At 38.7% G+C, this 15,366-nt stretch overlaps 1 protein-coding gene across 26 annotated transcripts in view; it reads left to right on the top strand.

Annotated features, from left to right (window-relative positions):
- The first annotated feature begins 966 nt into the window (after nucleotides 1-966).
- The window catches only part of PCDH9 (protocadherin 9), an 800,116-nt gene continuing 785,716 nt past the window's right edge, over nucleotides 967-15,366 (top strand). For all 26 annotated transcript variants that reach the window (XR_013945258.1, XR_013945259.1, XR_013945260.1 and 23 more), the window contains exons 1-2: nucleotides 967-1,637; nucleotides 2,832-6,001. Coding sequence is in view for 20 of the 26 variants with exons in the window: in XM_080577030.1 (XP_080433156.1) it covers nucleotides 2,966-6,001 (3,036 nt within the window). In the remaining 6 variants the exon portion in view is untranslated. The remainder of the gene's footprint in view (nucleotides 1,638-2,831; nucleotides 6,002-15,366) is intronic.

Consider the following 15,366-nt stretch of genomic DNA (forward strand, 5'->3'; position numbering starts at 1 on the left):
TTGTCACACTTTTGAGGTCACTCATATCATAATACATTGGCATCTTATTACACTGTCTTCCAGGCATGTGATGCTTCTTTGTGGCTAGCTGGGTAATTTACCTGTGTCATTTACAGGGAAGGAGAAATGCTCACTTTTATTATTTATCAAACCACAGTGAAGTGTTTTCCAGTTCAGTGTTTAAGCAGACCAAAAAAAAAAAAAAAAAAAAAGCAAAACATCTCTCCTTTTCCTTCAGCGAGTATCTCGGCTGACCCGTCGGGAAGGAGAAAGGTGTGCAGGTGTAAATGGGAGCCGAGACAGGGCTGGAGTCTGAGCAGCAGCGTGAATTATAGATGAAAAGGCATGTATTAAATATAAATCCGAAGCACGCTGAGGAGGGCCGGGGCAGGGTGCTTGCTGCGGGCTGCAGGCCGCGGAGGATGCGCGGGGCCAGCAGCGATCTGCGCCGCGCCGCAAGCGCTCCCCCCGCGCACAGCGGACCGGGCGCACCCCCCTAAAATAATAAATAAATAAATAAATAAATAAATAAATAAATAAATAAATAAATAAATAAATCCTTATTTTTTCCACCCTCCCCCCACGATGAAGCCCCGCTGATGGGACACCCCACGCCCGCCTCGGCGCCCCCGACCCTCCGATGCGCTCCCGCCCCCGTCCCCCCCCGAGCGGGGGGGGCGCTCCCCTCTTCTTCGCCCCGCTCCTTCCTCGCCCCGCTTCGCCCCGCTTTTCCGCTTCGCCCCGCGGTTCGGCTCGGCCCTCCCGAACCCTCCGCGGGGCTCGGAGGCGCTGCGCTGCCCGGACGCCCCCGCGGAGCGACGAGGCCGGCGGCCAATGCCAGGGCCGCGCTCCAGCAGCCACCTCCCCCGCCGCTGTGGGCCAATGCAGTGCGGCGGGAGGGGGGGCTTAGCGCCGCTCACACCCTCCCTCTGGGCTTATTGAGAGTTATATCAAGAATTTCAGTTCAGAGAGAGAGAGAGGGAGAGAGGGAGAGGGAGAGAGGAAGGAAGGAAGGAAAGAAAGGCAGGAAAGGCGAGCGTGTGCGTGAGAGGGAGAGACGGGGAGGAGGAAGAGGAGGAGGAGGGAAAAGCGCTGTCGCTTCCTCCCATCGCTAAAGCAATAATCTGCTAGGATTTTATTTTTTATTTTATTTTTTATTTTTTTTATATTTTTTTTTTTTGTGGGTAACTATCACCCCAGAGATAAAGAGGGGGGAGAGAAGCACCGCCAGACCAACTCTGTCATTTCCAGTAAGAAGTTGCAGACTTAATGTAGCCGGCTCTGCCCTGGTGAGAGAGGGATGGAAATTGTGTGCAGTGCAGAGCGGAAAATACCCCTGATCTAAAGACGTGCACCGGATTTCTGCTTGCTGTTTGTGCTGTTGCGTATATGTTAAACACCCGAAGGATCGCCGCTTAATAGAAATGAAACGTGGAAAGGATGACTAACGACAGAACTGTGAATTTGTTCCCTGGAGTTGCTAATTTGCCACCCTGAAGCAACACATATCTCAAGGAGGAAGCGTTTGACTGCTGCTGATTTCTCCAAAACTGGTGGTTTACCAGATGCATTGTGCTTTATCTGCTGGAACAGATCATTGCTTAGCTGCAGCAGATCGTCAAAGGTAGACAACCAACGTAAGTGCAAAGTTACCCATACACTGTGATGCATTTCATTTAAAAAAAATAATAAAAGCCAACATGCAGTGTATTTATCTAGGGAAAGAATCAGTATTTTGAATTCAGTTGGTGCTGGTGGCGAAGGCTCACCTACTCACAGTATCTGCATCCCTACCTGCATCACTCTGCTGGAAGTAATCACGGGCATCAGCTACTGTGCTGCTTAATGCAGATAAGATTAGTGCTTCAGGGCTGCCCGCTTCCACCAAACTGTAGGTGCTGGGAGCCTTGCACCCTTTTAATTCGCGTTTAGCAGAGCATGCAAACAGAAATCTTTGTCTATTTTTTTTTTTTAAGCTGCATTATTAGTCTGCAGTATTTATGTGTGGCATCTGCTAATAACATCCTGAAGGGAGATCAGTGTCAATGGGGAAAGGCTGTACCTTTTTTTCTCCTCTCATATTCAGAAGAGATGTTCTCCCCCTCCATCTGTAAACATACTGGCTGCTCCTAAGTTGCATTTTGAATTTCCAGCCCACTGTTTTAGACAGTGTTTTGAAAAAAAAACAAAGTTTAAGGTTATTAAGCAGAAGGAGAAGTATCCAACATCTGGAGGGGAAACATTGAGCTGAGAGTGTAAGAAACTGTTAATCCTGTTATTGTCTTGTCAGTTAATAGGGATGTGAAGTAGCCAGTGACAACTGCTGCAGCAGCCGCATGTCCGGGTGGTTATTTCCCAGTACGATAGCAATAGTGGGGGATGCAAGGCACAAGAAGCAAAGAGAAATCTGGTTAGCAAGAGCTAAAAAAATGCGTATGGAAGCAAACAATAAATGACATTCGGCAGCTGCCATAGCAGTTACAATCCAACAGAAGTACAGGAAGATTTTTACTTGCACAAAATGACTGGGTGGAGGAGGGTAGAGGGGGAATGCACGTTACAGATTACACGGTGTGCCAAGAAATTATTCATAAAGTACATGTTGAAACTGTAGCTACCCTTAATCCTGCAGAAGTAGTTATTTCTGTTCTTGCTCTGTGCAAATGCAGCCAACGGGATATTGGTGCATTTGGAGGGATTGCTTTAAAAGGGAGCAATAGGAAAATGTACTATTGCGAGTGTGTCTTTGCAAAAACAGGTAGTAGTTGGAAATTGTGGATTTGTCGTGCCTTAAAAGCCAATAATGCTATTCTGTATGGTTGTGTTGACAGTGCTGTCTTCAAGTAAGAAATGAGATGTAATGCATCCTGCAGTCCATGCATGCCTCCTCTTGCAAATCGCGCATCATTTCTCTGTGGAAACCTTTAAGTCCTAAGATCCAGGAAAAGACAATAAAAACATTATCATGGACCTGAGGGATTTTTACCTGTTGGCCGCTTTGATTGCCTGTTTAAGGCTGGATTCTGCTGTAGCTCAAGAACTTATTTACACTATTAGAGAGGAGCTGCCTGAAAATGTCCCCATAGGAAACATACCAAAGGACCTGAACATTTCTCACATCAATGCTGCCACGGGGACCAGTGCCAGCCTTGTCTACAGACTGGTGTCTAAAGCAGGGGATGCCCCTCTGGTCAAAGTGTCCAGTACCACCGGAGAAATCTTTACGACATCTAACAGAATAGACAGAGAAAAACTCTGTGCCGGTGCTTCCTATGCAGAAGAAAATGAGTGCTTCTTTGAACTTGAAGTGGTGATTCTCCCCAATGACTTTTTCAGGTTGATCAAAATAAAAATAATTGTAAAGGATACTAATGACAATGCACCTATGTTTCCATCCCCTGTCATCAATATCTCCATACCAGAAAACACTCTGATCAACAGTCGCTTTCCAATCCCATCAGCAACAGATCCTGATACAGGTTTCAACGGTGTGCAGCACTACGAGTTGTTGAATGGACAGAGTGTCTTTGGACTGGATATTGTAGAAACTCCAGAAGGAGAGAAATGGCCTCAACTGATTGTGCAGCAGAACTTGGATAGAGAGCAAAAGGACACCTATGTGATGAAAATCAAAGTGGAGGATGGAGGTACCCCGCAGAAATCCAGCACAGCTATCCTGCAAGTGACAGTAAGTGATGTCAATGATAACAGGCCAGTTTTTAAAGAGAGTCAAGTAGAGGTCCATATACCAGAAAATGCCCCTGTAGGCACCTCAGTAATTCAGCTTCATGCTACAGATGCAGATATAGGAAGCAATGCAGAAATCAGATATATTTTTGGTGCCCAAGTTGCCCCTGCGACCAAAAGATTTTTTGCTTTAAACAATACCACAGGGCTGATCACAGTTCAGAGGTCCTTAGATCGGGAAGAGACTGCTATTCACAAAGTGACCGTGCTGGCTAGTGATGGTAGCTCTACACCAGCTCGGGCAACCGTTACCATCAATGTCACTGATGTAAATGATAACCCTCCTAACATAGACCTCAGGTACATTATAAGTCCCATCAATGGCACAGTGTACTTATCTGAGAAAGATCCTGTCAATACAAAGATTGCCCTAATTACAGTTTCAGATAAGGACACTGATGTGAATGGCAAAGTGATCTGTTTCATTGAGAGAGAGGTCCCCTTCCACTTGAAGGCAGTTTATGACAACCAGTATTTGTTAGAGACCTCTTCCTTGTTGGACTATGAGGGCACCAAAGAATTCAGCTTTAAAATTGTTGCTTCTGATTCTGGCAAGCCCAGTTTGAACCAGACTGCCCTGGTAAGAGTTAAACTGGAGGATGAAAATGACAACCCTCCGATTTTCAGCCAGCCTGTAATTGAGCTGTCAGTTTCTGAAAACAACCGCCGTGGTCTATACTTAACAACTATTAGTGCCACAGATGAAGACAGTGGGAAAAATGCAGACATTGTTTATCAGCTTGGCCCTAATGCCTCCTTTTTTGATCTGGATCGAAAGACGGGAGTTTTGACAGCCTCCAGAGTTTTTGACAGAGAAGAACAGGAACGATTCATTTTCACTGTTACAGCCCGAGACAATGGCACCCCTCCTTTGCAGAGTCAAGCAGCTGTAATTGTTACTGTCTTGGATGAAAATGACAACAGTCCCAAATTTACTCATAATCACTTTCAATTTTTTGTATCGGAGAACCTACCAAAGTATAGCACTGTGGGAGTGATCACGGTGACTGATGCAGATGCTGGGGAAAATAAAGCAGTGACCCTTTCCATCCTGAATGACAATGAAAACTTTGTGCTGGATCCATTCTCTGGAGTTATAAAATCCAATGTTTCTTTTGATCGAGAACAGCAGAGCTCCTACACCTTTGATGTGAAGGCAGTTGACGGGGGACAACCTCCTCGCTCTTCTACAGCAAAAGTAACCATAAATGTCATGGATGTTAATGATAACAGTCCTGTTGTCATTTACCCGCCTTCTAATACTTCTTTTAAGTTAGTGCCACTCTCAGCAATTCCGGGATCAGTGGTAGCAGAAGTGTTTGCTGTAGATATCGACACCGGAATGAATGCCGAACTGAAGTACACAATAGTAAGTGGAAATAGCAAAGGTTTGTTTCGGATCGATCCAGTGACAGGTAATATCACTCTGGAAGAAAAACCAAATCCTAGTGATGTGGGGCTGCATCGCTTAGTTGTCAACATAAGTGATTTGGGTTATCCCAAATCCTTGCATACTCTTGTGCTTGTATTTTTGTATGTGAATGATACTGCTGGAAATGCCTCTCATATTTATGACTTGATACGCAGGACAATGGAAACACCTTTGGACCGGAACATAGGGGACAGTAGCCAACCCTACCAAAACGAGGACTATCTCACGATCATGATTGCTATTGTGGCAGGTGCAATGGTTGTTATAGTGGTGATATTTGTCACAGTTCTCGTTCGCTGCCGGCATGCATCCAGATTCAAGGCTGCCCAGAGGAGCAAGCAAGGTGCTGAATGGATGTCTCCCAATCAGGAGAACAAGCAAAACAAGAAAAAGAAAAGAAAGAAAAGGAAATCTCCGAAGAGTTCTCTTTTGAACTTCGTGACCATTGAGGAGTCCAAACCTGATGATGCAGTTCATGAACCTATCAATGGGACAATAAGCCTTCCAGCGGAGCTGGAGGAGCAAAGTATAGGAAGATTTGACTGGGGCACTGCACCACCAACAACCTTTAAGCCTAACAGTCCTGATCTTGCCAAGCATTACAAATCTGCCTCTCCACAGTCTGCTTTTCATCTCAAACCTGACACTCCAGTTTCAGTGAAAAAGCACCACGTGATTCAGGAACTCCCATTGGACAACACCTTTGTTGGTGGTTGTGACACCCTTTCCAAACGCTCTTCCACTAGTTCAGATCACTTCAGTGCCTCAGAGTGCAGTTCCCAAGGAGGCTTCAAGACAAAGGGCCCCTTACACACCAGACAGGTAAACGAGCACTTTTACTGGTCTATAAGTACTGCATACAAGTGCCCGATTAACCAGTATTAAAAGTGCAAGTATGTTTATTTTTGGTTTTGTTTCAGTCTAATTTAGCTTAATTATATTATGGGGGGAACAAAAAAAAAACAACAACAACAAAACAAACTCAACCCCTTTATCATTTACTTGGGGTTTAACCATGTATTTGCTAAATGCCTCCAATACTTTGGGTTTTGAAGAATACTGATTGTTAAAGAACTGCATGTGTCCCTGCAGATGCACGTACATATGCATAAACAAAGCTGGAAAAAAAAAACCACAACTTTTTTTTTTTCTCCCCAGTATTTGACTGTCCAAATGTAAAAGTTATTGAAGAAAAAAATTCTCTTTCCCTATATGCCAAATTTCGGACAGAAAGATGTGACTGTTTCAAGATTGAAGGGATACGTACATTTAATTTCAAATTTTGATCTGAGTTATCTTGAGTTTCTTTTACAGTTCAAGCTTATCTGGAACTTTGTTAAGTTAGTGTTACTAAAGGGGTTAATTTTTTTTCCCTAACAAAGACAGCTGAATTTCTGAGCTACTTCATCTGTGAAGCACGTGGTTTGTTGGTAGGACATAATTAAGCCATACAGAAGTCTTCCTCTGTTTTTAGTTCAAATTATTGTGTTGTAATAGATTAAAGTTAGTATTGCATAGACAGTTTGTTGCATATTTTAAAAAATGGCCAAAGCATACTTTCAAAAGGAATGCGTCCTCTGAATACATTTGAATTATACAGAAAAAAAAGCCAGCCCACAGTAAATATTTTCTCATCTTAGTAATGCATAAGTGATCTGTCATAACTAATTTTAAACTGTGAAATATGCCATATGAAGCAGGATTAGGAGGCTGAGAAACTCATATTTCAACCAAATCCAGCATTAGTTTTTCTTAGGTCTAATAATTCCTTGCTAATAAAGATTTAAATGCTGCGCTGTCTAATTTATTTTATTGGTGCTCGTATTTTGCCACTAAATTAGAATGTCAATATAGCCTGTAGATGGCACTAAGGTACTATGTCGCTTAGACTGGCCCGATGCCAGTCCTGCAGTAGGTAGGAAAAGGGGGGAGGGAAGCATCAAGCTGGTACTACAGCCAAAGAACCTTTTATTTAATGATAGTTGCACTGGAGTGGTCAGTAGTTAAGTTCGTGTGTTTGCAAAGCAGCTTTCCTAGTGCTTAGCTTTCACTGCACCAACTTTTTAGGTGTTAGAAATCACGTTTGTACGCCTGCTGGCATTGTACCCTGCAAGTTATGGTGATTTCTCTGAATTTATTAGGGATGTGGATCTTACAGAATCAAGCAAGACACATTTAGGCTTGTCTTTGCAAAAAGATTTTGACAGTAGCCAAGTTTAGGCTAAAGTCATTCTCTTGCTGTTGTATTAGCCTTATCTAAGATGAATGGGATGTACCCAGAACTGTGTCTTGACTTTGGGTGTCTGTAAGGTGTCACACTAACAAGATACTAAGAATAAAAACAAGCACTTCTGAGGCAGTTCTGCTAAAGTAACTACTCTTAGACAACTCATACTTACAGTGAGACACTGAAAACATCTTAGAAGATTGTTACAAAAACTTAACCTTTCTAAAGGGCTTTAAATTGTGGTGAACTCACATAGTGTGCAGGCTGCTTTGCTATACAGCACCATAAACAAACTGACAGCATAAGTTTAAAAAAATGTTTTTTTTTTTTTTTTAAAAAAAAAAACAGCATAGAAGAGCTCTGCATAATCAGTGGTTACTTGGCTGAAGTTTTCAGATTTTTTTCCACAGTTTTAGTTACAAAATATAACACAATCAACCCACCTATTCCTTTTCTGTTCAGAGATGTTGTTAATTTAGCTCAAATTAGCTTTCCAAACTCTATTAAGAAACTCAGACTTAATCCCCCACGGTATCTTGAGGCAGTTAAGATCCAAAATATGATTTACCTTACAGAATGTGTAAGCTCTGCACAGTGAAACTGAGTATGAGGAAACAAAGAAGGAAAAAAAACACCAAACAAACAGAAAAGAACCCTACAGGCAATATTTTTAGTTACCTGTGTTCATTACATTAACTATATTGGTTTCAGTTTAATAATCAGCCATTATATCTATATTCGTCTGTATGGATGTGATTCAAATTCCATTGAAGACTTATTAAATCCCTTCTGAAGTCAGCAAATACTCATATCATATGATTTGGATCAGTCCCTGTAAAAGCTGTAATATTATGTATAACTGCAAATATAACTCTTTATTAGACAGACAATTATCTAAACTGAGTTTATGTATTTTTATTTCATGGAGGAGGAGAAGATGGTGGTGTTTGTTATTGTTTTTTTTTTTTTTTTCTTTTTCGTGCATGTTACAGGAAGTAACCTTCTTGTGTCCTTTTAACACTTCTGGCTGGAGGAGTACAGCTAACAATGGTGGTAATCATTAGCAGTCTTTATATTATTCTTTCTGTAATTCCTGGGATTAGGTTGCATTTTGGCTAGCATTCTTAAGTCTTTCATAGGTCTTTTTTTTTTTTTTTTTGTGATGTGTTATAGAGTATGGCCTTTAAACAAAGTATTCAGACTTAAAAATCTCACTGAATAGTAGTTAATACTAATGTCACAGTATCCAAAAACTTTTTTAAAAATTCCTTCATGAAGAGATACCTAGTTCTCTGCCACTGTACTGTTTTCTTAAGGTTTAAAATAAATCTTTTCTCTGTGTCTTATGTTACAAGTTGTAATAAAGTTACCTATATTTTGGTTTTCTTTATGTGGTTTGAAATGGTATGGGAATCATTAAGATAGGGAAAGATGAAATACAGGATTAGTATATGTCTAAGAAATACTGGTATCCTAGGTTTTTATTTAAATTTTCTTTCAGTCCAAGCAAAATACACATGCAGTGTATCTTGCAGATGGATAAATTAAAACTGATAGAGAGCTGAGACCCAAGTCCACACCTGGACTTTTTTTCAAGCAAAATCCCATTACTTTTAATGGGAGCTGGACCTAGAAGTCCATTAGAACTGTGACCTAAGTCAGAAAGCTTTTAGAATTCAGAAATAGATTGTTCAATACAAATTTCTTAGTATTTTTTGCTGGGCAATTTCTGTGCAATTGTCAATAAATTTAGAGGAAATTCTGTGGTTAAGTCTTCACATATCACTTTGATTTGCACAGGTTGATGTTTCAGAAATACCCAGTATAAAAACCAAAGCCTTCTTCAAGTGCCTATATTGCAGTAAACCTGGTGGATGCTCTGAAAAGAGCATTTTTGAATACTTGAACTTGGGATTGTTATAAATGCTAATTCACATAATTAGGAGTATGGAAAGGATGTTACACACCACCAGCTCGCATAGCTAAGCTTCCAAAATCAGTGTTATGACTCATAACGAATGCTTAAATCTATGCAGGCTTCTCAATCAGTGTTCTTTTCAGAATTTGATTGAACTTTAAAATGCACTTCAAATTAGTAAGTCATTACACCAAACAGCTACATAGAAATACAGTAGAAGACAACATATATTCTTCAGTGTGAAAGACCTTTTATAAAAAACAAATAGAAAAAAAACCTCTTATTCAATGTCACTAGGTTAATAACAGATTAAATAATAAAAGAAATCATGGGCAATTTACCATGGTTATCCCAGTTTTAAATTATAATAACTTCATTTAATCAGATTTGAAGTACAGCAGTGGCAAATAACACGGGTTTTGACCAAAACCTTCAGTGTGCATTCTTAAGCAAACAACCTTTAGGCATATGCTTAACTTTAATTTAAAGTAGTGGGACTGAAGCAGATCCTTAAAGTCCAAATGACTTCAAATGCTGTTTACAAGAAAGACAGCTGTAAGCACATTCTAAGTGTTCTTCTGTATCAAGATGATGATTTAGAAATTCTGGAAATGTACACAGTTCTTGTAGTTTCAGGAAAGCTAAATATATGTAACACTTTTTTTTTTTTTTTTCTTCTGTGATCTGATGGCAGAAATTAAGGATTTGGGGCTTCACTGACACATTAAATGCATTCCATACTAAGGTATATTTTTAATCATACAGTCAATAACATAAGGTCTATGGAGCTTGCTTTACTCCTTTTTCAGTCAATGGACTTTTTGCCAGATCAAGGAATGAGTAGCCAGGCTCTCATTGATCAGTCCAGATCACAAGCTTTCTGTGACAAATGCAGCTGATATTGTCTTACTCTGGAGTATTTAAATCTGTAACTTTGGGGTTTATGTAATATTAAAAACAAAATAAACAAAAAAAAAAACACTTAAAACATTAATGATTCTAATTTCATATACTGAGAGTGACAATTTCAAGGTGCATAAGATGATGGAAATGTGCATTAGAACAGCAGTGCAGAATTTACATCACTTGCAAATATTAAAATTCTGTAACCATAGCATTCCATAATTCTGTACATGGTATTATTTTTATTGGCCCTGTTTTACTACTCAGTAGAAAAAAAGAATACAATTCCATTGTTTCTTTTCCTTTCTATGCTTAATTTCTTTATGTTTTAGCATGGATATTAGTCTTGGGTGAGGACTAGTCACCTGGAAAAATGTCTGCATGTAAAATTTTATTGCTTTGAGTTCTATATACTTAGATATCTTTATCTATACTAACATATTATACTAACATATTAGAAATGTTGAAAGTGTGCAGTGTATTTTTTCTATCCTTGTATAACTGAAAAATAGGTTAACGGATTTTGCTCAACTGTCTAAAGAAATTCATTTTTCAACTGAGACCAAGCATGGAAAATTTAGCTGAAAAGAAGAATTTTTCAGAAAGTTAAGAGCATGTGAAAACTGGGGGGTTATAATGGAAATCTGAACATAACCTTAAGCTATAATACCATTTTCAATAGTGACAGTAGAAATGCTAAACTAGAGTAGGGAACATTTTGTGTATACAGATACAGACAGCAAAAGTTTAGCAAGCTTCCTTGTTCTTTAAATGTTTCCAATGCAAAAGAATTTCATCAGAACTGCTAGAGTCTCATCTGTCCTGAATGTGCAAAACCAAAGTTTCATAAATGCTAATAAATTTGTGGCACATGTGGGACAGTGAATTGAATCCTGAGAGTTTAATACTATTGGAATTCTATGGTAATGTTCTTTTGTGTATAGGAACAAGGAAGAATCCTAGTTTCCATTTCAGATTTTCACTTCCAAATGATGTGTTCTTCTAGCACAGCAAAACCGTATCAGCCGCAGTTTATTGACAGCAATTTTATTGTAGCTAGAGGCTTACAGTAAGCTGTTTATTGCTGTTCCCTAACTCAGTTGACAGCAATTGGGGAATTAATTTTCTTGCCCCTGATGTGCTTTCTTGGGTATAAACAACAGATGTTAAAGATATGAAAACTGTGACCCATTTACATGCAGCAACTATTTATGGGCACAGCCTACCTGCCTAAGTGCAAGTTTCAAATCCTAAGTAAGATTCCTTCATCAGTTCTAGGATTCTTAGTTTGGCAATACAACTTTTCATCTGTATGTATTCTGTACAAGGGCAAAGAAATAATACCTAATGGACCAATCCTCATCTAGGCAAATTCAGCTCCACAGCAGCTGAGTTCAAGTTTCATTTATTTCAGGAGGTGCTGTATCTTCTTACTCTAAGATTTAATTGCACCTAACATACAGAATATAACTGACCAAGTGGACATACCATGTACTGAAAGATCTAACAGGAATTGTAGGTGATACCAGAATTTTTGGTGTCACTTCCCCTGCAAAATATCATGGTGGTTTTTAAAATGTATACCCAGAAGTTTCCTCAATTGCTAGCAAAGAAGAACCATCTGACACACATTCTGTAATGTCCGTATCTTTGCTGAAGGAAAAGAGAAACACAAAATCACACATTACTTTCTTCTTGTTTTATTACTGCTTTGACTTTACGGCCTGTGGTGGAATGCATGTGAAATGATTTATCCCAGTAGACTGATGTAAGCATTTAATTTGTTCATTTCTGGTTTACATGAGATAACATTCCGTTCACTGAAAAAAGATTTCCCAGGCTGTAGATAAGAAATGAATGGATGCTATCATATTTTACTGAATCGGGGGGCATCTTCTATTTATTTCTTTTGCTGTCTTTTAGCAAAACATTTGCAATATAAGGGGCTTTAGTGTCTTACCTAACTGAGATTTTAAGTGCTTGTCTTGACACAAAATGCAAATTATCTTAACAGGTCCTTTATAATTAAAATATCATACAAAATAGTTCCTTTTAGTATAGCTGAAATAATTTTGTTGTGATGGATTGTGTTTTAGTGAGCTATAAACTCTGTGGAAACAAAAATAGTCATTCCTGATATAAGACACCTTAAACTGGTATTACTACACTGTTATTTTGGTTGTGCAATCATGAAAATAAATTATCAAATAAATTAAATCAAATTCAGTTATTCTGTGTAGCAACATTTTTATAGTCACACAAAACCATGTGTTGATTATTTCTAGGACCTAAGGATTCAGGGAAGCATTTGGCCTACTCTAATTTTGATATCAATTTCATGCTGGTCTTACTAGAAAAATCTGGACTTTCAAATCTTTCTCAATTTTTTCAAACTTTCTCAGTTTTCAGTTTTATGAGTACCATGAATTATGTGTGATAATACTAAGCAAGGTGCTTCAAAAGCTAATTTGTAGTCACATTGAGGTGTCAAAATTGTACCAGTCTCAAAAGCTGTTTTTTTTTTTTTTTTTCTTGTTTCTTTTGCAGCAAGTGAGTTGGGGGTGGGTGATTTGTTTTAAAGTTTTAGCATGGGTTGTTTTGCATCTTCTATTGCACGAAGAGGGAAAATTGAGTGATTTAACATTTGCCAGGAAAACATTGAGAGCTGGCTGCAGTTGATATGTAATTTTTGTAGTTTCCTACAAGATAATGTTGTAGTTTTACCATTTCTTTTATGAAATGCCACACTGACATTTTTGGGGGGGATACACATCTTGATGTTATTACTTGAAAGTTGTTTTTGCATATGCACAGTTCTTGCTATAATAGGAGTATAAAGAGACGCTTCTTAGAGTAACAGTTCAACATTTGAAACTAAGTCCAGACTGGAGTAAATCTGCTGATTTATGCCGTCTGCATCTCTTCCTGATGTTATCTTCTTTATAAAAGCAATAGGATGACACTACGATCATGTTTTCAAAATCTGAAAAATATGTGAAATGAATTGGGACTCAAGTGAATTAAAAATCGTTTTATTTTGAGCTGAATTTGATAAAATGTGGAGGATCAGCTATTGGATTTTCTTCCTTTGTTTCCTGCCAAGATCTAGGTAGCCCTTTAAAACAGCTCCCTCTGCCCCCCCCAAAAACATTAATTAGATATTCTTACTGGCTGATTGCTGGAAGAGGATAATTATCAATGTTGATTTGTAAAATGCTTAGTAGCCTCAAATTGATATTCGTCCATTCTCCTTCATTCTTTCTAGCCAAAGTAAGTGTGAGATACAACTACCTTTAGTTTGAATTTGGCAGAATATTCTTAGTACCTCATAGGCTTTCATGTGTTACTAATAATGTGGTTGGTTTTCTTAATTGTTAAAAATTGTTTAAAATCTGTGTACAATATTTTCTATCAAATGAGCTACTTTAGTCTATGTCATGTAGCCTTTAGTACACCAAAAAATCTAAGAGGAGGTCCATGTTTCAGTTGGGAATGATACTCCCCACTCTTAAAGCTTCTTGTTTATTGGTATGTAGCATCTTTTAAATACGTAAACATGATTAATGTGAATTTCTGTCTCAAAATCTGTGCTTCTTCAAAGCACATAAGGTATGGAAGCAATTGTGTTTCTGATGGGAAGACATCTCCAGGACACATGCTTTTATGTATGACATATATATGAGGTTATTATAGGGAATTTTCACTTAGATTCCTGAAGAGAAATAAAAGATTTGATACTGACCTTCATGGTGGAATACTTCAACCATTGAAGTTTATGTGAGTCTCTGTTTTCCCCTACCGGTATTTTTGGAAGAAAATTTTAACACCTTGGTTTAACAGGAATAGGTCCAGGAGCTGCAGAAAAGGGTGTAGATCCGTGAGTTTTAATTATGGTGAACACCTTCTTAATGTGTAAAGTAAGGTCTAGAGCTTGAAGGGGAGTGATATTGAGCCCCTGTTTTTGGGAGCTTTTCACTCAGTATGCTAGTTTTTGTGAATACAGTTGTTATGCCAATCTGTCTCCTTGCAGCATGTAATGAATGTATCTGAACAGGTGCCCAAGTTCTGATTGTGGATCTAGCCTAATTTCTGCAAATGATGTTCACAAAAAATGAACATCTTCCTTTGTATAATTTTCAACACTGTACTTAACTGGTAGCACCTGTGCACACAATACTTGGTTTTGTTTCTGTTGACATTATGGTGGAATTCATTTTGTGTAACTTCTAATTGAATGTCAAATCTGGGTTCACAATTTACTCCATCCTAAAGAAACTATGCTAGTTTAAGCTGGTTATGGAAACTGATGGATACAGTTGGATGAGATGTATCCCACAACAGTGAAGACTGTGGTGCAGTGAGAAGTATGATCCAGTATGAGCTGTACTTTTCATTTTACCAGTAACGAGTAGGATCCAGTCCAGTTTTCGCACTGAAGTCAAGAGAAGGGCTTTAAGGGTAAGTATTTCCATAGGCAAAGATATAATGTCAATAGCGTATATGCCCACAAAAATGTATAGTGTGCACAGTTACTTACCTTTGGGAATGTCTTCTTTAGAATATGGATCAAATCCAAAAGGCTCCAGAATCAACAGAAACATTTTTTTTATTAAATTGTTATCAAGCCATTTGTACAGCTGACTATTTTGGGAAGATGGTACAGTGAAACTCAAGTGTTTTGTTGTTGCTTTTTTGTTGTTGTTGTTGTTTTTTGCTTTGTTTAGATTCAGTTTTTGGTGCTGTGCTGAATATTTTTTATTTATTTATTTATTTTTCCCGGGTGCTACATGCTCCTTGATACCTCATTCTGTGAATGTGAGCAGGGAAAAAGGAAGATGCAAACTTTTGATATCTACCCTGTGTTATATCTGGCCATTCACATTACAGTGTAAAAATGCTTCTACTTTTTTTAGGTATGTGACTAGCAGTATGAATTTTCAGTCACTTGTCACATTGTTTCACTTTTGCCATTTCAAAAATACGGGTCAAAATATCAGTGAAGTGCTAGTGTTATCAGTAAGAGAATTTGAAATTGCCTTCAGTTTGTGACAACAGTGCCCTGAAACATGGATCATACTGAAGCCTGCAGCATCCAGAGCAGCAGGAGGTAGACTATGCACCAATAGTAAAACTGTAGTC

Source organism: Anser brachyrhynchus (assembly GCF_964034855.1).
Source record: "Anser brachyrhynchus genome assembly, chromosome: 1".
Lineage (NCBI taxonomy): Eukaryota > Metazoa > Chordata > Aves > Anseriformes > Anatidae > Anser > Anser brachyrhynchus.